At 46.1% G+C, this 27,473-nt stretch overlaps 1 protein-coding gene across 2 annotated transcripts in view; it reads left to right on the forward strand.

Annotated features, from left to right (window-relative positions):
- Window positions 1–27,473, forward strand: part of MOBP (myelin associated oligodendrocyte basic protein) — a 55,973-nt gene that overhangs the window by 15,413 nt on the left and 13,087 nt on the right. Inside the window, exons 3-5 of one of the 2 annotated variants that reach the window (XM_077754249.1) lie at window positions 10,917–11,126; window positions 11,263–11,553; window positions 23,233–23,452. In XM_077754249.1, the coding sequence (XP_077610375.1) occupies window positions 10,921–11,126; window positions 11,263–11,518 (462 nt within the window). In that variant the 5' untranslated portion in view covers window positions 10,917–10,920 and the 3' untranslated portion in view covers window positions 11,519–11,553; window positions 23,233–23,452. The remainder of the gene's footprint in view (window positions 1–10,916; window positions 11,127–11,262; window positions 11,554–23,232; window positions 23,453–27,473) is intronic. The other variant, XM_077754248.1, reaches the window with a different exon arrangement.

Consider the following 27,473-nt stretch of genomic DNA (forward strand, 5'->3'; position numbering starts at 1 on the left):
AGCCACACGGGAACAGGGAGGACAGGCTGCAAGCCCCTGGGAGAAGCCCGCCCTCAGCCACATCCAATGTGGCCCGTGAGTGAGTGCAGGAGTTTGACTGGTGAGCTGTCGAGGCCAATGGCCCCAGGAGAGGGTTCTCCACCCCCACGTGCGGCGCGTGCAGGGGACCCACAGGTTGCCTTGAATAGACACGGAGCTGCCGACACCTGAATATGGGGTTACTGAGCAGGGACCCTGATGAGCAGTGGCTTGGTGGGGTCGGCAGTAACCTGTGTCGCTAGCGCTGTGCACCCCGTGGCCAGCAGGGGGGCGCCACCCACACCAACCACCCCCTCCCCCACGGCCTCGGGACTATCCGTTTCCCTGCCCCCTTCTCCACCTGGAGGATCAGAGGGAGGTGGGGAAGAGCTCTGTCAGGGAGCGGGACTCCGCCTGACCGCGTAGTAGGAAGAGATCATTGATGCCAGCAGCGATCACAGCGGAAGACATCCAGAAGCTGGTTTTCTCTCTCCTCTCCCAGCCAAAATTCAGCACGCGAGAGGCTGCGCCACTTATTCCCTTAGAGAGAAAGGAAACAGGTCCTTTGGGGGGACACGACAGGGCTGATCTTAAATACGTTTATAATTTCCTGCTTCGTTTTTTAAAGAAAACATTTCCCTAAGCATACATTAAACACCCACGAGACAGACGAAGTCCTGGGACTGATCAGTATCTCCTTTCTGGAGTCTTGGCGTCGGGAGCCAGACTTCTCACCTGGGCCTCCTGCCCTGATGCTTCCGTGTCGAGTTCCTCGAACAAGGTAAGCGCAGGCCTTCGCTCAGCGCTCCGAGGGTCCGACCGCCAGGAACTGAAGGGCCGGTGTGTTTCCCAAGTGCGATGTGCATCGGCCTCTCGCTTCACGGGGCCCGTGCCCACTTCCAGCCGGGCTTCCTGTGCTCCCGTGCGGCTGTGGGGAGCGTGCGGCCGCGACCCGCCAGCTCCCTCCTGCCGTCGTCTCCCCAGGGCAAGGGCCGCTTTCCACTCCCATAAATAACTGTAACTCTCTTGTAAGAAAACATGGTCGAAAAGGAGGGTGGACGGAAGGAAGACAATCCATTTTATTTCTTTATTTTTTAAATGTTAAAATTTTTAAAATGTTTATTTATTTTTGAGAGAGAGAGAAAAACAGAGCACGAGTGGGGGAGGGGCAGAGAGAGAAGGAGACAGAATCTGAAATAGGCTCCGGGCTCTGAGCTGTCAGCACAGGACCCCACGCGGGGCTCAAACCCACGAACCGTGAGATGATGACCTGAGCCGAAGTCAGATGCTTAACTGACTGAGCACCCCCGGCGCCCCCAAAGTCCATTTTAGTTTTTAAATTTATTTCTTAAATTTAAATTTTAGTTAACACGCAGCGCAGTGTTGGTTTCAGGAGGAGAATTCAGTGATTCATCGCATACACCACCCAGGGCTCATCCCGACAAGTGCCCTCCTTTGTGCCCATCCCCCATGAAGCCCATCCCCCACGCACCTCCCTCCATCAACCCTCAGTTTGGTCTCTGTCATTGAAAGTCTCTTGTAGCTTGTTTTCCTCTCTTCTCTTCCCCTCTCTCTTCCCATATGTTCATCTGTTTTGTTTCCTAAGTTCCACATGTGAATGAAATCATATGGTTCGTCTTTCTCTGATTGACTTATTTTGCTTAGCATAATGCACTCTGGCTCCATCCAAGAGAATCCACCTTACGTTTCGGGTCCTCACAGCCACCTGGAGTCTCCTTAGGGAATAGTGAAGCTGTATTTAAACACAGCTGGTAGTTACATGGAGATGCTAGTGCCATCTCTAAAATGTGTAATTAAATGTGTCTGTTGACTAAAGCTTGCTAATTGATTTGCATGAATTAAGAAGAGTCGTAGCGGGTTCACCAGTCTTTTAGAATGTTTTTTTTCCTAAAGAGCCCAGTCTTATCGCTTTCAAGGTCAGCTGCAAAGGTCCCTTCCGGTGTCGCCCGTCTCACGGAACAGATTCTGGTGCCCGGGCCAGAGCAGAGGTCCCTGCGGGGACGTGGCGACTGCTAGAGCATCGGGGGACAGGCAGCACTTGTGAGAAACGCCCTATTCATTCTCTCATTTTAATCAAGCAGCAACTGACCTGCTCTGAATCAGGCACTGAACCAGGCTCCAAGGACAGACAATGTAAAGAGGTAGTGAAGCAGTAGGAGTGACATAAAATTTCCAGATGCTTCCTTAAAATTATGTATAGCACACAAGGTTGGCGCTTGAAAGAGGGAGAAGCGATCATTTCTCTTTGGGGGAAGGGAAGGCTCTGGAAAGTTTAGAAGTGACTTGCCTTTCAGCAAAGACGATGAAGGTGTTTTGCCGTGTAATTGTTGGGTGGGTAGGAGGCAGGGGGAAGGCGTCCTATGGCTCCAAAGGCTTGAAAGAATCTTCCCTCTGGGAGCCGGGGACAGCTGAGTTGGGCTGAATGAACCCACCAGGGGACAGTCCCTTTTTGTTTTTATTTTTTTTAAATATTTTTATTTATTTCTAGGAGAGAGAGAGAGAGAGACAGCGTGAGCAGGGGAGGGTCAGAGAGAGAGGGAGTCACAGACTGAAACAGGCTCCAGGCTCCGAGCTGGCAGTCAGCACAGAGCCCGACGCAGGGCTCGAACCCATGACCGCGAGATCATGACCCAAGCGAAAGTCGGACGCTTAACCGACTAAGCCACCCAGGCGCCCCGGGACAGTCCCTTTTTGAATAACGCCTATTGTTAAAGAAAGGTCAGGCTCTTCGTGGACTTTTGTCTATATCTCATTGGCCAGAATGTGATCACACTGTTGTACGTATTTAACTCTACACATTAGGGTGCCGAACAAAATCCAGGTTTCTTATGGAAGGGAAGAGTGGGTGCTGGGCAGTCAATTACCCATATTGTCTGTGATGAGTTTGCTCTTTTATTAGTAGTAATATTGTATGATCTTGGAGAGTTTACTTCTTCGGGCCTCAATTTCCTCATCTAAAACGGATTAAGGAGGGACTCCCTAGAAGGGTTCTTGTGGAAGTCAGAAATGATGGCCATAAAGCACCTGGGACAGAGCAGGTGTTCAATAAACAGCGAGGGGAGGGGAGAAGGTACTTGTTCTCTCTTTGATTCCTCTCCTTCACTTCCTTTTTCTCCTTCTTCAAATACCTGCTTTACTTTCCCTCCTCTTTCATGCTTTAAACATTTGTTAATGTGTATTCATTTTTGAGAGAGAGAGAGAGAGAGAAAGCATGAGCAGGGGAGGGGCAGAGAGAGAGGGAGACAGAGAATCCCAAGCAGGCTCTGTGCTGCCAGTGCAAAGCGCGACGCGGGGCTCCAGCCCTCGAACTGGGAGATCATGACCCGAGCCAAAGTTGGACGCTCAAGCAACTGAGCCACCCAGGCGCTCCCTCCTCTTTAGTTTCAGAGGACACAGAAACCTCTGGAAAGTCTGGAGACTGTATTTTACAGTTTCAAAATAAAATTCTTCTTCCTGCTAGATAGTTCATATTATCTTTGCTGTGCAATTAGGTCTAATTGCAATTAGGCAATTAGATCTTTTTAAAGAAATTTTAAAGTTAATTTTCTTAATTTTGGGGGTAAGGAGGAGAGACAGAGTGCGAGTAGGGGAGGAGCAGAGAGAGAAGGAGACATAGAATCCAAAGCAGCCTCCAGGCTCTGAGCTGTTGGCACAGGGCCCGTCGTGGGGCTCAAACTCGTGGACCCTGAGATCATGACCTGAGCTGTGAAGTCAAACACTTAACTGACAGCCACCCAGGCGCCCCACAATTAGGTGACATCTTTTGTGCAAACATCATGTAGTGTTTGTAATGATTTGTCTTTAGCCACTAACGTAAGTAAAGATGTAATTAATGTTTGAATTAAATATCATCAGAGATACATGCAGAGATTCTCAGAGAATGTGTCTGACGAGTCAGTAGAATGACTCCTTTGAATGAATTCTCAGTGAAAGGGGAATGGAACCTATTAAGCACATTATTTACATTAGGTACAGTGCTACGTTCTCTGCCTACTTAGTATCTTCACAGGTCTGCTGATTTAAGCATTATTTTAAAAACTTTTCGTGCCTAAGGTNGTGAGACCATGACCTGAGCTGTGAAGTCAAACACTTAACTGACTGAGCCACCCAGGTGCCCCACAATTAGGTGACATCTTTTGTGCAAACATCATGTAGTGTTTGTAATGATTTGTCTTTAGCCACTAACGTAAGTAAAGATGTAATTAATGTTTGAATTAAATATCATCAGAGATACATGCAGAGATTCTCAGAGAATGTGTCTGACGAGTCAGTAGAATGACTCCTTTGAATGAATTCTCAGTGAAAGGGGAATGGAACCTATTAAGCACATTATTTACATTAGGTACAGTGCTACGTTCTCTGCCTACTTAGTATCTTCACAGGTCTGCTGATTTAAGCATTATTTTAAAAACTTTTCGTGCCTAAGGTGGGGCTTAACCTCCCCACCCTGAGATCAAGAGTCACATGCCCGTTCTACTGACTGAGCCAGCCAGGCGTCCCTGAAGCATTATTTTTATTGTTCTTCCCTTCTGTTATGGACTGAATGTTTGTGTCCCCCAAATTCATATGTTGAAATCTAATCTCCAGTGTCATTGTGTTAGGACAGACCTTTGGGAAGTGGTGAGGTCATTAAGGCGGAGCCCTAATGGGTGGAGCTAGTGTCTCCATACAAGAGGCCATAGGGAGCCCCTTGCTCGTCTGCCACATGAGGACACAGCAAGAAAAATGCCATTTCTGAACTAGGAGGGGGCTTCTCGCCAGACACTGAATCTGCTGGCGACTTGATCTTGGGTTCCCCAAACTCCAGGACTTTGAGAAATAAATTTTTGTTGCCAATAAACCGCCCAGTTTATACTATTTTGTTATAGTCGCCCTCATGGACTAAGACACCCTCTTCTAGATAAGGACACTGAGCATATTAATTTGAGTTGTATTTGCCTGCTTGTAACTGAAATAATAGTGGTTTAAAGGAGGTGCAGGTTGTGTGTCTGTCACATAAAAAAGGTGTTCAGTGTTCAAGAGTCCGGCCTAGAACAGCAGCTCCTGTCAGGGGCCTCAGGCTCAGGCTCAGGCTCCTCCAGTCTTTGCGCTCCCCAACGTGGCTTCCTCGCGGGGCTGAGCCGTGATTCAAGATGGCTGCTATGCCCAAGAATGGAGAAGTCCAAATTGTTCTGGAAATCACAGTCTTTTCAAGCGCACGTGGAACATTTAAAAATACTGACTATGAACAAGGTCATGAAGCAAATCTCAACAATTATCAAAGAGTCATTATCATACAGACCACTTTCCCTGACTAGAATGCATTAAAATGAGACGTCAATGCACACTTGGAAATTTTGCGACAGATTTTTAAGGGTAATGGACAGATCAAAGAACTCAGTCATATTTAAAATGAAGCGAAAATGGCTTACAGTAATACTTATGGTATGCAGCTAAGATTGCACTTGTTGGAAAAGTCGTAGCCATAAAAGCATATGTGAGAAATGTTTGACTCAAGAATACACAGGGGTGCCTGGTGGGCTCAGTCAGAAGAGCGTGGTGCCTCTTGATCTTAGGGTTGTGAGTTTGAGCCCCATGATGGGTGTAGTGATTACTTAAAAATAAATACACTTAAAAGAAAAAAGAATATAGGAAAAAACTCCCAGGAATATAAACCCAAAAAAAAATGGAAGGAAATAATAAATGCCTACAGAAATTAATGAACCAGAAAAAAAGAGCAAAGACAACCAAGAAAACCAAGAGCCTGTTTTTGAAACGAATAATAAAGTAGGAAAACTACAGGCAAGATTAATCAAGAAAAATGAGACAAGATGCAACTAAATGATATGAATTATAAAGGGGACTGTACCTATAAAATTTATCACAGATTTAAAAAGCATAAGAATATTATAAATAATGTGTATATCCATAAAACTTAAACAAAATGGATGATTTTCCAAGTATATAAATCTGAAGAGTATATAAGTTATGGTCCTGCTTTTTATTAACTGTATATTTATATGTAAATATCATCAGAGAAAAAATGTTCAGATACTTTGTGAGTGGTTAACTATGGGATACAAATTTAGGACTTTTTGTTATTTTCATCCGTCAACACTTTCTAATTTTCAATAGCAAATATAGATTTTAAAACCCATTGAGGGCCAACTGGGGAGGAACAGAGGAAGCACTCATGGGTCCCGCTGCCTTCAGGAGTTTACATTCCCGTGCCCCATCACGCACCTCTTTAGGGAGGTCGAGGCCACCATACTGTGTGACGTCCCCAGGCCCATTCTCTACCCTTCCTCCTTCAGGGAGCGGTCTCCCCAACTCCCAGTCTTTTTCAGCCCAAGACTAGACCCTTGCGTCTATGCAGCCTTATCCCATTCTCTGGCCCATTTCCAGTCCCCCAAGGTCCAGGCTTTTGGGGAGAGTGGGGTTGAGCACAGCGGGGCCCAGAGAGTGTTGGACCGGGTCAAAGGACTGGGACGGTGAGCCACACGGGCCCGGACTCCTGTCCCCTGGCTGCCCCTTTCTGGCTTTCTGAAGCTGGTCGTGTTTTGCAGCTTCTCTCACCTTTAGTTTGTTAGTGAAAATGCTCGTGTTATAAAAGGAGGTGAAGTGTAGGAAGCAGCCACCAGACAGTGGGTGCTCAGTAAATGTGGGTTCTTTCCTCTGCTGTTGTTTGTGGTTAGAACTCGTGTTCTAGTAAGCCTGGGCTGGGAAATGAGGACTCGGTGTGTACCGCTGTTGCTGAGCGTGTGGGGTTCGGCGTCCCTGGACTGGAGCAAGGTGGGGGGCAGAGCTGGAGGGGAGTGCGGACATGCAATTGATCACCTACCCGACTAAATGCATTTCCGCTACTGGGAGAGAGTAGCAGAGTCTCTCCACGGACTATAAATATTATACTGAGGGCGGAGGGGGTGGGGGGCGGTGGATTTTCAGCTGGTTGCCCTAGAAAGATGTCAGGGTTCCAAGGAAGAGAACCGCTTTTGCTTTAGGGACCCACACACGGAGGGTACCAGGAGGTGAGGCTGCCCCCTGCTGGACATGGGGGACAGTAGAGGGCGAGAAAAGTCATGGACTGAAAATTCGAGAAATTTCCCTGGATGTGCCGGGGGAAGAAACGTCTGGGTGCAGGTCTGGACAGGCACGGAGTGGCCCAAGGCATCACATCAGGTGGGGAGGAATCGAGAATTCAGTCAGAGCAGGAATTCAGAGTCAGGAGACTTTAAATCTCCCTCGTACCCCATGCCAGTTGTTCGTAAACATTTAGGGCAAGTGCTAGGTTCTCTGCTATTTGTGATGAATGCCTGTCTGACCCGTTTGGGAAAAGAGGATTCCAGAAAGCTGGAGGAATTGGGGGGTGTCTGGATTGGCTGTGAAAAGCTGGGTAACATTGTCTCCATGTGCTGAAAGAAATGACTTCTAGGTTAGCCTGGGGGTGTTTCATTATTTTCAAACTTGAGCTGAACTTTTCGCCACACTGTGCAGGATTTGAGTGAGGATTTGGCAGCTCTTTAAGGATTTTACAATGAATCAGACCCTAAAAATCAACTTTAGTTCCTCATTGTTCTACAAATGCCTGTTGGCACTAAGGGTTTCCTTGGGAACTGTTGACCATCTTCTCTGCAAAGTTGGAAATTTCTCTTCTAAGAGGCTGCTCCTCCTCTCGCCTCTCAGGCTGCCTCTGCCCTTCTTTCTTCCGTTGCCCCTCTCCCTGAAGCAGGAAGGTAAGCCCACTACCCCTCCCGGAGCCTTCCCTGGCCTGGCTCCTTGCTCAGTGCCTACTCATCACTTCCATTCCCAAGGCTGTGCTGCTTCCAGAGGTGAAGGCCTCTCAAGATGGCGGCTCTGGCCGCTGAGTTTTGGATGCCCACCTTCCGCCCGAATGTCCTGAGTGCCTTAATCTCACAGTATTCCAGACGATGAGATGATCCCACTCCTTCTCATCCATTTAGACTTCTGGTGGGCTGATGGCATGATGGCGCTCCCGGTCACCAGGGCCGGGTCCTTCACTGCGACAGGTAACTCCGTCCTGCCTCATCACCTGCATCTGGCCACCCTCTCCTCTCCCACCCTGCACTGCAGGCAGGGCGGGCTCTCAGGGCGCTGTAATTGACCCCTCTTTGTCTTTGCTTAGGTACCAACCATTCTCACCCCTCCAAATACCCTCATCTCTGACTGTCCAAATCTTAGGGTGAGATGAAATGTTTCTCTCCAGGATGTTTCACCTGCTTCCTCAGCCCAGCAATGCCCCTCTCCTGTGGACCCTCCAGAGCATTTTACCCAGGCATTCTCATGTCCACCTACCGACGTCTACACTGTGAGCTCAGTGTCAGCGGGCTGCTGAGCTGATCCATCCCCTTAACTCCTTTAGGATCTTGTACATGCTCGCACCCAATAAGTGGGTGTTGTGGCCATCAACACCCCATGTGCATCCTTGCCTGTCTCCCCAGCCTGCGGATAACTTTTGTGAGGACTGGACTAAGCACGATTCAACTCTGTGTCCGTGAGCAGCTGAGCACTGTGGTGGCTTGACCTAAGTGTATGATAAGTGCTGAATTGAATGGTTGAATCATAATCATAAATCATAAATCACTTAGCGTTTACTGTACCTCAAAGAACTGTAACATTAAAAGTCTTGAATAAAAGTAGATGAATCTTTATCCAAAGGATAAAAAGGGGCTAGAGATAGAGGGGCTCTAGGAGAATGTGGTGTGACAGGAAGGGAAGCCTTTGGATGGAGGGAGGGATGAAAAAAGACAACCTCTGGGGGGGCTATGGAGACCATTTTTCTTTGGGAGGAAAGGAGCAGAAGCCAGATTGGAGTCCCCTGAGGACAGATGTAGAAATGGAGACAAAGAGCACTGATACTTTTTCAAAAACTTTGCCTATAAAGAGGAGGAGCTGTAGACAGGAAAATAGATGTGAAAGTGGGATCGAGAGGGACTTTTCTTTTACAGTGGGATATACCTCACTATGTATAGAAGCTGATGAATGGTGAAGAACTGAGAAACTTGATTACATAGAAATTATTTTTTCATGAAAAAGCAGGAGAAACACCAGGAAAGGAAGTTTGCAACACACTTAACAGGTGTAGTGCATGGTTTGGACTATTCAAACCGAACTGCAAAAAAAAAAGTATTTTGTTTTCTTAACTGCACTCAGTTCGCTCCTCAGCCCTCATTTCTTAATGCTTATTATTTATTTATTTATTTATTTATTTATTTATTTATTTATTTATTTATTGAGAGAGAAAGATACAGAGTGCAAGCAAGAGAGGGGCAGAGAGAGAGAATCTGAAGCAGGGCTCCAGGCTCTGAGCTGTCAGCCCGACGTGGGGCTCAGACTCACAAAGTATGAGATCATGACCTGAGCCGAAGTCGAATGCTCAGCCGACTGAGCCACCCAGGCACCCCAGCCCTCGTTTCTATTTGCAGAAGAGAGCATAATCAAAAGCCACAATAATGAAAATATCCCCTCAGAGTAACGCAGTTGTTTCCAATATATTCATCCTTAAAACCCAGGTCATCTGTTCTGTCTTCAAATAATTCACGCCTTCTCAGTGCGCTTCCCTCGGCCTTTGTACGTACTTCTAATGCTCACCATCACACTGTGAGTCATTACGCATAGCACAGCTGTGTGTCTAACTTGACCTTGGGTTTGTCGGCAGCAAGGACACTCTCCTTGGCTAATGTATGCGCGTCGCCCGTGTGATCTGTCAACTCTTATTGATTAACAGTCACTTATTGGGGCGCCTGGGTGGCTTAGTCGGTTGAGTGTCCGACATTCGCTTAGGTCATGATCTCGCGGTTCTTGGGTTCGAGCCCCGCGTCGGGCTCTGTGCTGACTGCCAGCTCAGAGCCTGGAGCCTGTTTCAGAGTCTGTATCTCCCTCTCTCTTTGCCCCTCCCCTACTCACGCTGTCTCTCTCTCTCTCTCTCCTAGAAATAAATAAAAATATATATATTTAAAAAAAAGTCACTTATGTGCCCTGTGTGTGACACTGTTGTTGTGTTTGGTGGGACCATTACTGCATTTGTCACATTCGCATTTGTCACATTCCTCAAAAGGATGTTGCGGTAATTAAATTTTCTACCGCTGTTTGGGAGTTTTTTCCAAGACTCAAATTCCTCTTCGATTCCCACCTGCTCCCAGTCTTCTTCCTTCTCCTCATTCTTTTCAACTGAAGTAAACAGTAAGACGCACAAAAATTAAGTGCATAGCTCACTGAATTTGTACCTCTTAGATCAAGACCCAGGACATCTTCTGTCCCCAGAAGGTTCTTTGATGCCCCTTGCTAGGCGGACCTCACCTTCTCCAAACATTGCTATGTTCTGATCTCTAGCACCACAGACTGGCTTTGCCTGTGTTTGAACCTCATGTAAGCTGAGGCATACAGCTGGTATTCCTTTGTGTTCAGGGTTTTTTGTCTAATGTTGGTTTGTGAGATGCAAACATGTCAATTGTTCTTTTTCATGAGGGTGCAGTATATGTGTGTATGAATAGTAACCACAGCTTTAGTACCAAACTATTCTTATTATCATTATTTTAAAGAAGAGTTCTTTCTGAAACCGAGAATATTATTTTTCCACAGGAATGTTTGGTTTTGTAATATTTTTCCTATCCTAAATGGGTCATTGACACATACGTAAGAAAGTGTCCATTTTCAGAAAGCAAAATTAAAAAGTGGGCACATAAAAATGAATAAACCCTTAATCCCTTTCCATAGAGCCGGGCCAGAATGGATCTTTCAGATTCAGAGTGGAGGACGAGGCTGAATGTGAATTTTGGACCCCGGGAATAGCAGGGAGTGGGCTCCTCCAGTCGAAAGCTCCCTGTCTGATGTGCTATTTCATGTCTCCCCCCTCCTCTCCTCGCATCGATGATTTCCAGTGAGATGAGTCAGAAAACGGTGAAGGAGGGCCCCAGACTCTCCAAGAACCAGAAGTTTTCGGAGCACTTCAGCATACACTGCTGCCCGCCTTTCACCTTCCTCAACTCCAAACGCGAGATCGTGGACCGGAAGTACAGCATCTGTAGAAGTGGCTGCTTCTACCAGAAGAAAGAAGAGGACTGGATCTGCTGTGCCTGCCAGAAGACCAGGTGAGCGGGCGCCGGCCGGGGCCCCGGAAGGTGGGGGGGGCAGGGCCTGCCTCCCTGTGCCCAGCTCCTGCCAGCATCCCTTAGGCAGCCGAGGAGAGCCACGGCTCCAGCCTCCAGCTTCTTTTGGCCCCCTCAGCACCAGCCGCCGGGCAACATCCCCCAAGAAGCCCAAGCAACAGCCAGCGGCACCCCCCTCGGTGCTCAGAGCACCTGCCAAGCCACGGTCCCCTCCGAGGTCCGAGCGTCAACCGCGCCCCCGCCCAGAGGTCCGACCACCACCAGCCAAGCAGCGGCCCCCTCAGAAGTCCAAGCAGCCGCCGCGCAGCAGCCCCCAGAGAGGGCCGGGCACCAGCCGTGGGGGGTCCCCCGTCAAAGCTTCTAGGTTCTGGTAACACCGTCTCTTCCCTTTTGTTGCCCCCGCCCTAAGGTTAGTAGCTGCCTCCTATGTTTACTAACGTCTGGGTTCCCTCAGTGGCCCTCTCTCGGCCTTGCCAACCCGGTGTCAATTCCCTGCATTAAATCCCCTTGTTTGAAATACCTAGCGTGGCTGCTGTTTTCCTCATAGAGCCGGAGAGCAGTACTTCAAGGGACAGTAGCCATTGCTTCTTTTGTCTGTGAGGGCTGCAAGTGATTGCCTTATCAACTCAGAGTATCCACCCCAGAAATAGAGCGTGTAAAGGAAGCCCTCCATCGCTGTGCCTCGTGGACAAGAAGGGCGACTCTAGGGATAACTGAGCATGTGTAGAAAAGGAGAGGTTCGGCCAGGTCCTCCACCCGTCCTCCTGAAACACTTCAGCTGCTGTTCATCTCAGTGGCAACATCATTCATTCATTCATTCATTCACTCATTCCATCATTCAACGATCTTGATAGCATTCCCCAGGGTTCCATGTATCATGGTGGGGGGATGGGAATACAGCAGTGAAAAGTCAGTGGTAACTCACCAGGATGAAACAAGGGAGTAGATGGTCACAGTGTGGGACGTACATACCTTAATATTGTCATAATCAGTAAGTGCACTGGGGCTATCGGAGCCTGGAGCAGTGCTCGGCCCGTCTGGGGCTTCAGAGAGGAGGTTAGTCTAGGGTAAGTAGAGAATGAAAAGGAGACTATGCAGAGAGAAGGTGAGCCAGAGATGCATTTGTATGTCTCATCTTAGGTGGGTCAGCTTTTTTTATTTTTTTTTTTGTAGACTCCATTTTTAGAGGTGTGTTAGGGTCACACCAAATTGGAGGGCACAGAGATTTCCTATATACTCCCTGCCCACACACATGACAGACCAATTTTTTAGTCCTTTTAACATTTGGAAATGAAGCTGCTTTGAAGGTTAATGGTGAGTGCTAATTGTATTTGAGATTCTCATACTTACTCTGCATAGCCCATTACAGAGTGTGCGTGTCCCTTGCTGTTTACCGATTTACTCTGCAGAAGAATCAAATGAGGAGCAAATCATGGAGGCCCCCAGAGAATCCAGTTCCCTGAGTGACCCATGAGATCTGGAGATCTGCATTTCCAATAAGTGGCACTTCCACCCGAGCATAATGACTCCGTTGGAATGCAGACCACCCTTTGAGAAGCACTGACCAAAACGATGCATAAATAAATGACCCACATTATCTGTGATGTGCGGTAAAGACATGTGGAGGGGGCCACAAACATGGCACCAAAAGCGAGAGCATTAAAAATATGCAAGATCAGGCGAGGTTCGTTTGTGAAAGAGGTAACAGGCTGCCAGTCTCTAACTCCGGAATAGGAAGTTGTATGCTGGGTGACCGAGTCGTGAATCATGGTCTCCCAAGGAGCCCGAGTCCAGGGAGCCTGGCCAGGTGAGCTGTGATTGACGGCAGTGGTTAGGAAGTGTGAGAAGTAGAGGAAACAACTCGGATACGAGGCAGGTCATCTGTGGGGGTGGCTTCAGGCCACCATTTGCGGTGAGTTGTGCGGTGGCTCCTTGTGTGGCTGGGAGTTCAGGCAGGACGTGGATGGTAGATGGAAGGCCGTGAAGGCCAAGTTCATCTGTCTGTGCCCAGCTAAACTCAAGGACGTCCTAATGCTGTGTCTGATCTGATTCCCTCAGTTAACTGTCTCAGTGGCTATCAGGCTGGCCTTGCCTCCTCAGCTTGTCGCTCACCCGGGATGGGGGGACCCAGAAGCCTCTGCTCACGGTGCCCCGTGACACAGGATGCACCATTTGGGCCCTTCCTGAGATACTCATTTTTCCTTCTCAGATTCCCCGAGGGGATGCACTGGAGCCATTGCTTCACCACAGGTTCATTCCCTCCGCTGATGCTCGTTGGCTCTCCCAAACCAAAGGGGTGAGGGGAAGGTTAAAGGGGGAAAAGTCACTCTTAAGCAGAGTGACTAAATTGCGCTTAGAGAAAGGGTCAAACAGGATTTTCTGAAGCAGACTTGCTTTCTGAAATGGCGCCATCCCCGAGTTCTGACCTTTAAAGGCTAAACAAATAGTGAAAAAACCTTTCGGATCCTTAGTAATTCCCTTGGATAGATCTTAAAAACTAGAGAATATTCAAGTCTTAGGATCTGATTGGTATCATTCCTTGCAGCCTATGGAACATTCTCATATCTGATGGGAGGAAGGTCTGGCATCTCCCTTTTAATTTATGCTCTCAGTTCCTCAAGATTTTAGGATTCACAGGTCGCCCTTGCCTTTAGGGTTGACACATGTTTCCGGGGCCAAGCCTCTTCTGGCTCCTCAGGGCTCTGCTTTGGGAGCAGAGGATCTGTGGATTTGTGGAAGCCACTGGGGCCTGTGAGTGACGGGGGCCAGGCGCACATCTCTGGGCAGTGCTGTGTGTGCCTTTGACTCATCCCTTCACCGAATGTCTTGTACCAGATTGGGCCCCGCACACCAGAAGCTTGGAGGACCAGTCTTTCTCCACATGTATTTTCTAGCCTATTCATCGAGACCATGTGCACAGCGATGCACCAAGCTCGGGGCAATCAAAGAAAATGACGTTCGCCCCCGGTCCAGCTGCTCAGATGGGATTTCTGAGCGGTCCGTCCCTCGATGCTGCTTCTCTTCCCTCCAGGAACCGCCCCGAGCTCGGCTGCCTCCACCCCCAGCCCGCATCCAGGGGTCCTACCTGCCTGGTCCTTCTCCTCCTCCAGCTGCTTTTTCTTTCTCGTTTCACTTCAGCAGGTGATGAAATCAAAGCCCAGGAAAGATAACTGTATTGCAAGAGGGTAAAGTTCTAAGTGGCTCTCAGCTTCTCCCCAGAATTTGGTCTTACAGAGACAGAGTGCTTAGCTTTGAGTGTCAAGTTGAAGCAAGCAGGGCTCGGTGTTTTACTGACCATGCACTGTCCTGGGCTGGGCGTGACAGGGCATCGCTTCTAAAGGTTAAGACAAATGCACCCGCTGAATGACTACATGCTGGTTACATTGGTAAGGGAGTAGAAACCACCCTACTTTCCCCTTGACACTGTGGAAGAAGATATATGCATATATATCTATGTCTATGTCTATGTCGGTCTATCTATCTATCTGTCATCTATCTATAACACTATAGTTTCGAGTTTGTTTGGAATTATCAGCACTGCCGAACAACAATGCAATTCTAAATGCGTACATATTTGACAAGCTAGGACTTACTTCCAAAGAGTGCTGACCCAGAGCAATTACGCCGAGGCTCTGAGCGGGCTCACTGACAGCACCGGGTACCGGGGTTGAGGTTCAGACTGTTAGGTAGGGGTGTCTGCCTGCTTTTCAGGCGTGCAGACCCAGACTTACTCCAGACACTTTCTATGATACGACGTGCTCTCCTTTTGTCCTTCCTCATGCCAAGAGGCACGCTCTGCCATTTTGTACTTCCTGGAAAACCACAGATCATTGTCTCTTTTTTTTGTGCCGGGCTGGCTAAACTAGCCCTTCTGTAAATTCTCTTTGAATTTACACAGCAAAAACATTGATTTTGTATTCACGTCTTAGGAAGAATTTATTTCCTATGTGCTTGTGGAAAAATCGCACCCGGGCAGATATTATGCTTACTTGCATCCCCGTGTTTACACTCTGCCAATCTATTTTTGGTCTCATCAGCCAAACAGAATCAGAAATTCACCTACCATTTCCCAGGTAACAGCAGAGTCAGGGAAAGGTAACTCTCAGATCAGGCTCTGGCTCTGCCTGCCTTTCAGAGAGTTTCGTTGCTTTCATGAGTTCGGATGAATGAACTCTCGAGTCTTGCTCTACCTAAGGCATGCATCCCTTCCTGTCCAGGAGCGGGCGTCTACACGTGGTGCCGGTCTCCATAGCACAGTGCCTGTGCAGAGCAGGCGCTCAAGGGCCCAGGTTAGCCAGAGAGGTCTCTGGGCCCATGAGCTTTGTGTGCTCTTCCATTTGGACAGCTCCTGCCTGGTTCCACGTCCCCAGTCTAGGGCACATGGTTGGCCGCTCTCTCTAACAGCCTCAATGCCATTGCTGCCCATCCTCTGGCCACACTCATCCCACCAATCCCTCACCTAGATCAAGCTGGTGCCCCACATGCTCTACTCCAGCCTCCAGCTGCTAAGCCCGGCCACGGCCACAGAGAGCTGCTGAGCACAGCTAGGGGCCCATAGCCTGAAAGGTTGGTGCCACCGTGAATGGATGAGCACCAGCCTCTCTCCAGACTAGTTTGCCTCCACTGGCCCCAACATGTTTATCAGGATATGCATATGTCTTTAAACCCTTTCTGTCAGTCCCAGAGCGGGAAGCATTTTCTCCTGATGAGGTCAACCCCCCATGTGTGATCTGCGTGGTCTTCCTCCCCACCTCCCCCCGCCCCGTGTTTCCTCCAGCATCTTGCTGCGCCTCCCCAACAGTAGCCTTTTTCTATTGTCTAAAGAGAAAGTGCTTTCGCTTCTAAACATGCTCAATTGTCTCTTAATGACTGAGTTGTCTCTGGCCCTCTCTTCTCTCTCCCCTTCTCAGGCAAATTAAAAAAAAGATCGTGTAAATTCATCACCTTTACTTCTCTACGTTGCATTTACTCAGCTGACTGCGCCTGATTCTCCCTGTAGCACCTCACTGAAATTTCTCCCGTGCAGGTTCCTCCAGAAGCAACAATGCAAGGCCAAGTTGTTTATTTGGGGGGCGGGGGGAGGCTGGAGAAACGAGGAAGTGACACAGAAAGGGAAGCAGATGATAGTGTCATCAAACCAGTTCTCACTGTGGGCTCCTGGGGCGTAAGCCTGCTAGCTCTCCATCCAAGGAGCGAAGGAGCCGGGCCGTTTATACACCAGGCTGCCAGTCACTGGCCAACCGATTCTGCCTTGAGGGCAGTGTTAATTCCTTGACACTTCTGGCCTGCCAAGCGGATGGCAAAGTGAGCTGCTGTAGCAGGAAACAGCCCCCAGGCCGAGAAAGGCATCTAGAATTTCAGCCAGTGTGCACACAGGGGTACAGGCCACGGGCCAGGGACGGGCAGCATCTGCTTTAACAGCCTTCCTGTGGTCTTTGTGCTGCTTTGCTTGATGAAGGCTCAATTCAGTCTTTATATCAGTGGTGCTGTCTGTTAAATTTGTTGGCTATTCACTCACTCAGTCTCACCCAGTCATTAAATTCTCTCTTTAGGGGTGCCTGGGTGGCTCAGTCGGTTAAGCATCTGACTTTGTCTCAGGTCATGATCTCAAGGTTCAGGGGTTCGAGCCCCACATCGGGCTCTGTGCTGACAGCTCAGAGCCTGGAGCCTGCTTCCAGCTCTGTCTCCCTCTCTCTCTGCCCCTCCCCTACTCACATTCTGTCTCTCTCTCTCTCTCAATAATAAATAAACATTTAAAAAGATACCTTTAAATGCTCTGCTCTATTTCATGACCGCTCTATTTCCTAATTCACTGCGTGAACTTTTCTCCTGCCTGCATTGTGAATTCTTGCATTTCTGCTAATTGTTAAACCTTGGGATCCCCTGGGGTTTTATCCTGAGCCTGCTGCTTGGCCAATGTTTTCTTCTCTTGTGACTGGCGCATTGCTGACTTTCAAACCTTACTGGAGCCCTGACATTAAACTCATCGATGGGCCCATTTGCCCAGCAGATCAACTCTGGTGTTGCCAAACCGAACCATCTCCACTGGACTCCTTTCCCACAAGGACTCACCCTTCCCTCTTATTTACTATCTCAGCAAGAAACGGTACTGTCCCTCCCAGCAACCACATTGAAAACCGAAGCACCGTCTTAAGCTCCAAATTTCCCCCCAACAGATGACGGCCAATGTTACTTCTATATTTTTTTCTATAACTCAGAGTACAGTAAGGGTTAGTGGGAAGCGGTATGGAGACGAGAGTGAGACCGGAAACAAGAAGGGGAATGGAGATTGTTAACAGAGTAAGGCTCCTTCATAGTATGTGTGGAGGGACTGGCCTTTGCTGGGAGCAGGAGAAGCCATTCGGTTTTGCAAAGGAATGAGAGAGACCCGTTAGTGGTCACTGAGACGAAGGCAAGTCCTACCCAAGGATGAGAGAGCTGGGGGTGGGTGAGAAGGTTAGAGTTTTGAGTACCAGAGACCAGGCGGGGGAAAGTACTGAGGGCCTGCTGAGCTCTGATCGGTGGAGCTGCATATGAATCTTTTGTTTTTACGGAGTTTCTTCTACAAGCAGGGAAACGAGTGACCACGTCCGCAATCACCAGCCGCAGCAGCCAATTCCACATCAAGTCTGCTCTTCTCCCGGCTTGCGTTGTCAAATGTGCCCACAGCAACTGCTCTTAAACCTCACCAGGCACTCCTAGTGCTTGGCCCTTGTTTTCCCTTCTCCATTCACCAGGCTCCCCCCTTTTCTTCCCTCTCGATAGTTTGATTTTTATATTTATTGTGTTGTATTATAAATTATTCAATTTATCGAACTAAAAAGAACCCAAGTTCACTCATTTCTCCTACCCCCTTCCCCCCAATCCTCCACCTCTGGCAACTACCAATCTGTTCTCTTTGAGTTTGGTATTTGTCTTTCTCTGACTTATTTCCCTTAGTGCGACGCTCTTATGGTATATCCATGTTGTTGCAAATGGCGACCATTCTTTCTTATGACTGAATGATATTCGATTGTATATGTAAGTCCCAATTTCTTTATCCATTTACCCATTGGTGAGCACTTAGGTTGTTTCCGTATCTGGAGCATTATAAATAATCCTGCAAGGAACATGGAGGTGCATATAGCTCTTTGAGTTAATGTTTTCATTTTCTTTGGATGAATACCCAGAAATGAAATTGTTGGACCACATTGTAGTTTTTTAAAAATATTTTGAGGAAGTTCCATGCTGTTTTCCGTAGTGGCCGTGCCAATTTACAGACCCACCACCAGCGCACAAAGGTCGCCTTTTCTTCACATCTTTACCGCCGTGTGTTATATCCAGTCTTTTTGATAATAGTCTTTCTGACAGGTGTGAGTGATCTCTCATGCGGTTTTGGTTTGCATTTCTCTGATGATTAGTGATGTTAAACATCTTTTCACGGACCTGTTGGCCATCTTCTGGCTTCTCTGAAAAAAATGTCTATTCAGACTCCTTTCTTCCCTTTCCTCCCTCTCCAACTTAGAAGCCATGGCTCAACATTTTAATCTCTTTCAAAAATACCCTACACCCCCCTACCCTCTGAATATCTATCTCATATTTTTGGAAAAACTCTAACTTTGGATGAATCCAACCATCTGTCTTCACCATGTCAGTTTCCAGGCAGCTGAGTCTCACTGGAAAATAACAGAGAGCAGGCCAGGGGCGGTTGGGTATAAGCAGGGTTATGCTCATAATATCACTTAGCTTGTTAAGTGTTAGCTTTTGGGCGGTCATAGTTCAGTTACCTGCATTCAGATAAAGGAGGAAGCCATGGACCCCCAAAGTGTCATGTATATATGTGTACTACACCCCCACACACATATCCTATACAAATCAGGTTTATTGAAATATAATTTGCATGTAGAATTTGACCTTTTCAGTAAATAGTTCTATGCACACAATCATGTAACTCCCATCCCAATCAAGACGTTGAGTATTTTCATCACCCTCTCCCCCAAATTTCCCTCATACTTCCTCTTTGCAGTCAGTCCCCAAGCCCTGACAGCCACCAATCTGTCTTCTGTCCCTACAGTTTTGTCTTATGTCTAAAATGCCATATACATGGAATCATATAGTATGTACCCTCTTGAGTCTGGGTTCTTTCCCTTAGCATAATGCATTTGAGATTGAACCATGGTGTTGCACAAAACAGCAGTTTTTAAAATTTCTATCACTGGGTAGTATTCCATTATATGCATGTACCTATCATAGTTCTCCATTAACCAGTTGGAGCGTATTTAGGGTATTTCCAGTTTTTGATGGTTATGAATAAACCTGCTGTAAACATTCATGTGAGTGTAAATTTTCTTTTCTCTTGAGTAAATACCTAGAACTGGTATTGCTGGGCCATATGTTAACTGCTAAATTGTTTTCCTAAGGGGTTGTACTATTTTGTATCCCCATTAGCAATGTAGGATGCTCTGCATGCTGTCAGCACTTGGTACTGTCAGTTTTTAAAATTTTATCCATTCTAATAGGTGTGCAGTGCTATCTCGTTGTTGTTTTAATTTTATATTTTCTTAATGACTAACGATGTTGAACATCTTTAAAGGAACTTATATATCATCCACCAAAGATGGGTAATATTTATTTATTGGTCAGGTGCGTGTTCAATCTTTTGCCCATTGTAGAAAGTGGGTTGTTATTTTCTTGTTATCGTGTTTTGGAAGTTTAAAAAATATATATGGATGTATTGTTAATGTATAATCAAATATATCAAATTTAATATATTTATCAAATACATGTTTTGCAAATATTTTTTCCCAGTCTGTGGCTTGCCTGGCTTGCTTTCTCATTTTCTTAACAGTGTCTTTTGAAGAACTAAAGTTTAAAATTTTGATGAAGTCCAATTTATCTTTTTTTTCCTTTATAGATCATGCTTCTTGTATCGTATGTAAGAATTTTTTGCCTAACACAAGGTCATGAGGATTTTCTCCTATGTTTTCTTCTAGAAATCTAAAACTGGAGGTTTACATTTACATTATTGTACGTTTTTAGTTAATATTTTGTAAATGGTGTGAAGTATGGATTGAAGTTCATTTTTTTGCATCTGAATATCCAATTGTTCCAAAACCATTTTTTGAGAAGGTTCTATACTAAATGACTTTTGCAATTTTGTAAAGAATCGGTTGACTATAATGTGTGAGCTTTTTTCTGGACTTTCTATTCTGTTCTGTTAATCTATGTATCCTTCCTTTACCAACTTGATTACTGTAGCATTATAGTAAATATTGAAATCAATTGAATTCGCCAACATTATTCTTTATTTTTGAAATTGGTTGTGACTATTCTAGTTCCTCTGCTTTTTCATACAAAATTTAGGGTCATTGAGTCCATTTATATAATATATCCTGGTAGAATTGAGTGAGATTGTATTGAGTTTATAAAACAAACTGCTGAGAACTGTAACAATATTGAATCCATGAACAACGTATATCTCTCCATTCATTTAGGTCCTTTTTGCTTTTTCGTTTTCAGCACATAGATCTTGTACATATTTTGTTTGCTTTATGATACTTTTAGGTACTATTAAAATAGTATTTTTTCTATTTCAATTTTCAATTGTTCATTGCCAGTATAAAAATATTATTGATTTTTGTATATTGATCATGTAGCTTGTGATCTTGCTAAACTCACATGGTATAGCTTTTTTTCTGGGATAGACTTTAGGATTTTCTATTCTGACAATCCTGTTGTCTGTGAATGGAGATAGTTCTTTCTTTATTCTTTTTCAATATGTATGCCCAATATTTGTATGGTTTAAACTACTATTTCACTTAGAATATTTCTTTCTTAGAGAAATATTTTAATAAGATTAAGTCTTTGCCAAATTGGCTTTCTGGATTACTAAAAGGGGTTAGAGCCTAAATTAGATGCTCATCTATGTGGACAGTCTTTATAATTTTCATTCTTCAAAGCTGTGCTACAGGAAGATGACTAGGACATTTTATATAGGGTTTGACTTTGTGTAATAATTACCTGTTAGTTTCCTGTTTTGAATTGGTCAGTGGGAATGATGTGCAGAGTATTTCACGTAGGCAAAGAAGTCCCCTCCTGTGTCTGCAGAATCGTCATTATCGTCAGCGCTAGGGAGCCTTTGCATAGCCCTTTGACTTAAGAGCCTTCACACTTCTTGCTGATCAGATGGCCACCTCCCCCCTTGGCTCATCTGGCACTTCCACTGCTACATTTCAGACACAAGGGTGTGCATGCCTCTTGCTGGAGTGTGCCTCGGTCTGACTCAGGGCTTGGCTGACCTTATTGACTGAATAAGACCTATAAATGCAACCTAGCTGTCATTCTGGTGCAGCGGGAAGGGCAAGGACTCTGATATGTGGGTTTGAGTCTGAGCTCTTCTGTCAAAGTTATTCTTTTAAAGCTATTTTTTTTCCCATCTGTAAAATGAGGATATCTTCCTCATTAGTTATCATCATAAAGTGCTTAGTTCATCATCTCATGCTCTTAGGTAAGTTGATCATTTAATAGATACATTGTGTCGTTTAATCTTGGCCACTAGCGGATCCTCCCTAACTCCATTGCTTCCTCTGGTTGAATGGGAGTTTAGGGGCTGTTGCTGCACAAATTAGCCATGCTCAGTGGTATCCATGTGGCTGCCCTTGCCAGTGGAGTGCTAATTAAAAAATTAGCTCACACCATCTAAGATGCCACAGTGGCTGATTGCAGTGCTACCTGCACAAGGTGATGCCTGGCATCTGTGGGCTTCCATGTGAGTGCCAGCACCCAGCGTTTGGATCTAGTGTGATTTATGGGGAGGTCTAATAGGAACGGGCAGTCCCATGTCTGGAGATCAGGGAGACAATTCAGCAAATGTAAAGAGATTCTCTTCTCAAATTTCAAGGGATGCATTCCAACCTTCTCAGGCTGCAATTCATTCTACAAGTTTCAGTAACGTATTTCTTCACTTATTTTTCTCGGTATCCAGCCTTGTTAGCTTGATATATAATTTGGGGTTTTGGGAAATGTTATTGCTAACACCTAAATATGAACTTTATTTCTAATTTTTAACTACCCCCTCCCCAAATTATAGGAAAAGCTGTGTTTCTCAAACGCTTAGTTTTCAGTGTAAAAGTATGGTACATTCCCAATGCATGTATCTTGATGGGTTTTTTTTTTCTCATTTGTGTTTTGAAATTAAGAACTCTGATGATGTTCCGAAATTATTTGACATGGCCTCATTTCCACGGTGGCCACATAGAGTTCTGCTGTCTAAATAAATTGTGGTTAATATAATGCAGCCCCTCTGTTGGAGAGCAAGTTTGCAAGCAATTGTCCAGGGCCGCATATTTATAATGTGTGTGTGTATGTGTGTGTGTGTTTAAGTTTCTTTATTTCTTTATTTTTGAGAGAGAGAGAGAGAACGCACGCATAAGCAGGGGCGGCGAAGAGAGAGAGGGAAAGAGAGAACCCAAGCAGACTCCATGCTGTCAGCACAGAGCCTGCTGTGGGGCTTGATCCCATGAACCACAAGATCATGACCTGAGTCAAAATCAAGAGTCGGATGCTTAATGGACTGAGCCTCCCATTTGCACCTACAATGTTTTTACTGGTGGTGTTCATCTCCTTGAACACAGTCTGTTCCCCATCAAAATAGAAACATGTCAATATGGTCACAATTTCATAATGTGAGTTCATATACCCTAAGCGTATATATGTATACATTCATTTCTTTATGTCTATGGTCAGTAAAACTAGGGTGGTTGTTTTTTTTTTTTTTTTTAGGAATGCAGTAATATTTTGATTTCCTTTCTGGTTTTATGTGTTTTAAAATTGTCTGCAATGATTAAACAGAAAAGCAACAATTATTGTACATAAAAATAGAAGAACTTTAAAAGAATATCTTTTTCCTAAGCCAGGCCAGGAAAAAAAAATTATATTATTTTGGCCAGATACAACCAGAATTGGGGAATTGAGAAAAGGGATTCTAAGGTTAGATTTCCCAGGAGAGCGATAACCCCAAAGGTAGTCTACAAATTGTTAACTGAGCACAGAGAGAGTGTTTGTTCTTCACTTAGCAACACTGTGGATTTTGTTTCTTTTTGTAAACCAGATTGAAAAGGAAGACCAAGACGGCCCCACGGAAGAAGTGAGGGAGCAGTTTCCAGCGAATGGACCACCTCAACACCTGGACTCACTGCCTCTTGGCCCGTGTGCCCTTGGGCAAGTTATCTGGCTTCCAGTATGATGCAGGGACAGACCCCTGCCGACGCGGCAACTGGTGACGCCCACAGTCCCCTTGGTGTGGGGGCGGCCGGGCAGCCCACCTGGAGGTGAGAGGGGGCATCTCTGTGCGTCAGGCTCCAGTTGGTGGGTCGCAGCAGTGCCCCTTGGGCTCCAGAGCTCAGTGCATGGCTGGTATGGTCTCAGCTGCAGTCTCTTCTCCCTGAGAACGTGCACAGGCTTTCAAGGCCTTTAGAGGAAGATGGTCAAGTGCCCGCGCTTTTACCATCCTCCAATGTCTGTTCTCCTCGCTCTCCGGCATCTTGTTCCCTAATCTGACTTTTGATCCTTGACCTTCTTTGTAATTAATCCTCTGCTTGGTTCCTCCCTTCCCCTAAATCCCTGGGGAGGGCTGAATCCCTCTATTCTGACCCTGGCTGGTGCCTCCACATACTACAGTGGGGTCAGACAAAATAGGGGAGGAGAATTAAGTGTGGGACAGGAGAGGAGGTTAGGGTAGATAAGCAGTCCAATGCTTCTCCGCTATGTGGGAGGTCATCCCAGGGTATGTGAAAGTCTGAACCTAATTATAATAGAGTAGGGTTAGGGGTTGACTTCTCATCTCTGATTTGCTCCCACTATCACAGAAAGAACTTTGACCTCGTGTTGGGATCTCCATCGGGGACATAGGAAATAATCCCCTGACTCTGCCTTGGTTAGATCACATTCCTCACCCCCACCCCCACCCCCACACAAACATACACATGCACACACGCACACATGCATGCACACTTGGTGGGGGTTGCCCCTGGGTTAAATGGAGGATTTTCAGATCCTCTTGCTTTTCTGTGAGTTGGTTTGTGTGTTTGTGTGTATGTTGAGAAACTTGGCTTTGGGGGAATACTCTTGGGCTCTCACTTTCTTTCCCAGGCTCCAATACTAGAAAGACCCCCAAGTCTCATTTCAATCCCATGCCCCCTGGGGGCTCCGACCACTGAATCTGATTATGAGAGAAGACTGCACACTAACAGACTCCCTTCAGGGTCCTGATCTTGACTTAGGGTTCCACCATTTGCCCAGCAGTGGCCTTGAAGGAGCCTCTCTTGGATCTCTTTCCCTACTCACCTCAGAGTCGGGGCAAGGAAGGAGAGGCATTGGGGTGGGCTCATCTCTCTTGAGGCCCCAGCGGGGTCTACTCCACTAGCCAGCCTTGCTTGTTTTAAGCCCAAGCTTTGTTGATCTGTCTGTTGGCTTTAAAGTTGGGACTGAAGGATGCCAAACACAGGCAATAGATCCAAGCTCAACTCCTCCTTAACCCTTCTAATGCTTTTCTATTAGGAGGCCAGTGGAGAGGGGATGGAGTCATGACCCAGCCCCTAGGCTCTGAGGCTCACTGCCTTCCAGGTCTGGCCCACCCCACTTGCGATTCAGAAGCCCTTTCCCTCCCCAGCAAAGCCACAGTCTCCTATCTTCTTCCTGTTCTTTCCTTCCGTCTGTGTAAACAGCATGTTGTCATAGCTGCTCAGCGCTTGTACTCATTCAGGTCTCTGTTCTTACCGTGAGCCCTGCTGTGATGCTCTGGCCCAAGATCTCTGCCCTGGCGACTTCAGCTCAAACATCATCTCCGAGATGTTTCCCTTGGAAACCCACTGTGGTTTCCATGGTTACTCTCCATCCTCATCACTTTAGTTTCGTTAGTTGTGTTTGCCTTCAAAGCACTTATCACCCTCAGGAATTGTCGTGTTCATTTATTTGCTTGTTTACTGCTTGGCTGTCCTTCTGCTTGTAATGTAACTTTCAGGATCACCAACACCTGTTTCCTGCCACATCCTCAGTTTGCAGCACGAGGAGGAACTCAATAAACACTTGTTGACGGAATCGACGTTTGCTTGTTGTTTTTTAAATAGGAATGATTTTGCAAAAGCTTAGATACTTTTGAAAAGCCACAGGCGTCTATTGGGTCTAGCAACAAGAGGTCATTGGTGACATTTTAGGGCACTCTTGGTACTCCAAGGTAGGAGGCAATTTGACCTTGAAGGGAAGCAAAGGATAGAGCCGTGGCTGGGGTGCTCCATGAACTCAGGGGACGCTGGAGCATGGTGAGGCCTGCTGGGAAGGAAATAGCAGAGTGGGTGGGTGAAGGAGGAGGAGGTGCTGAGGGAGTCAAGAGTGGAAGAGAAAGGAGGGAGGGTCTGGGGCCCAGATGAGGAGGTCAGGCATTGAGCAGGGGTCCCGTTTCAGTGGGGGAAGGGGAAGGAGGAAAGGGATGTGTAGATTCTGGTAGGTTTACAGGGTCGGTGGCAGGAATTTGAGGCAGTTCCTGCCTGTGGCTTTGATTTTGTCTTGAAGTCGGAGGCGAAGTGATCTCTTCATAACGGGGTTGGTGGTGGCGTCAGGGGTCAGAGATACTAGGATGGTGGAGATTATAAAGAGATTATAATTATAAAGAGATTACTTCATCTCAGGTTTTTGAAATATTTTTTAAGAACCCTTTATCTAGAGGAATTTAATATTAATTAATTAAATTAACAATTTGAGGCAACTTTCGGCCACTAAGTCATTGCCTACAACTTCATATTTAGATGTAAATCCTAGATCTAAACTTGAGTCCCATACGGTCCCGGATGGAAGGTGAAGGAATAGGAGAAGGAAAGGCAGAGTGTAATCTCCTTGAGGAACAAAGAATCCCAGGAATCTTGCACGATGGGAAGCTACAAAAGCTCTTGACCAATCACAGCAGGATGGTGCCGTGCTGTGAGACAGTCATTTGCTGAATGTCCATCTGGACTCTGTTCTAACACCAGAGAGATGTGGAGACTCGGGCCTGGAAGGGCCCAAGGAGCCTTCTGGACTGACTCCATAGCACATGTCTCAGTCTCGTTAATAATACCATTAACAGGTACTTACTAGCTCTGCTTAAACAAAATGAAGTGTTCTTACTGGATTAAGATGATTCCATTGACCTGGAAGTACAGTGTGTAGTTGTAACTCGGAGAGATTGTGCGTACTCATCTTTCTTGTTTGTAACATGGGGACACACTTGTAGGAGTGTTGGTTAAGGGTAATGATACAAATAACTTCTTTCTGATAAATATCAACCCTACATCCATCCTATCCTGCATAGTGTTTTGCATTTGTCAATGGCTGCCATGACACCATGACCTTGGCCTTTTTGCTATCATGCTGCAGTCTAGAAATTTCCAAACTGAGCTCGGTAGAGCCCTGGGGTGCCTGGGGTACCATGTTATGAGATGAGAAGGCGGTGGAGCCAATGTAGCTCCAATCTGCATCCTCACATCAGTGAAGGCAGCTTTTTAGGGTCTCTGTTGATTTCTAATTTTATATAGATAAACAGTTGCTCTGGGATAAAATAGTCTGACAATCTTCACTGTCATGACTAAAAGCAAATACTGATAAAAATAATTATGTGATTTTCTATGTGATTTATTAAATCAAAGAGTGTACTATTTGGCATTACATCATAGGTTTGAGGTTAGCTGACTGGTATTTCAGTCACAACTTTTTCCCTAGGCAACAATTCACCCACCACCAGGTTGAGTGTTTTGACTATTGACCAACTGGCTGGGTTTATCCAAAGTACGAATGAGCAGAAGTACTAGATTAGCAGAGAGTCTTGATAATTATACCTGTATTTTCGTTTTTAGCAAATTTATGTGAAAGTATTATATTCGACTTGGTACTAAAAATCCATTTCTGTTGCCTAACCTATGTGAACTAAGTAGACTACATTAACAATACATAAAATAGGTTTGCTTCCCACTACAATGGGAAGACGTAGCGTAAGGGTGGGAAAGTCATGGTGGTCTTCCTAGCGAATCAAATACCTATCAGATTTGACTCATTTGGTTCAAAAAGATCCTTGAACGATAGAACTAAGTTCTAAAATAGTGTTAAATCTAAGTCCCAAAGTAATATTCACATTGGATTTTGAAGCACATTCACTTTCCTAACAGTCCATTCATAACCTCAGGCTGGAGGCTGTGGGGCCCAGGGGTGGTATCTGGAGAGACTGGTGCCCTTCCTTCTAGAACCCAAAGGCTGTAAGTATTTTGTAGAGAGAAAAATAGATAATCTCAAGTAAGTAGGGTCTAGAAAAGAGGTACTTTTACC

The sequence above is a fragment of the Crocuta crocuta genome, unplaced genomic scaffold (assembly GCF_008692635.1).
Source record: "Crocuta crocuta isolate KB4526 unplaced genomic scaffold, BGI_CrCroc_1.0 scaffold70, whole genome shotgun sequence".
Taxonomy (NCBI): Eukaryota; Metazoa; Chordata; class Mammalia; order Carnivora; family Hyaenidae; genus Crocuta; species Crocuta crocuta.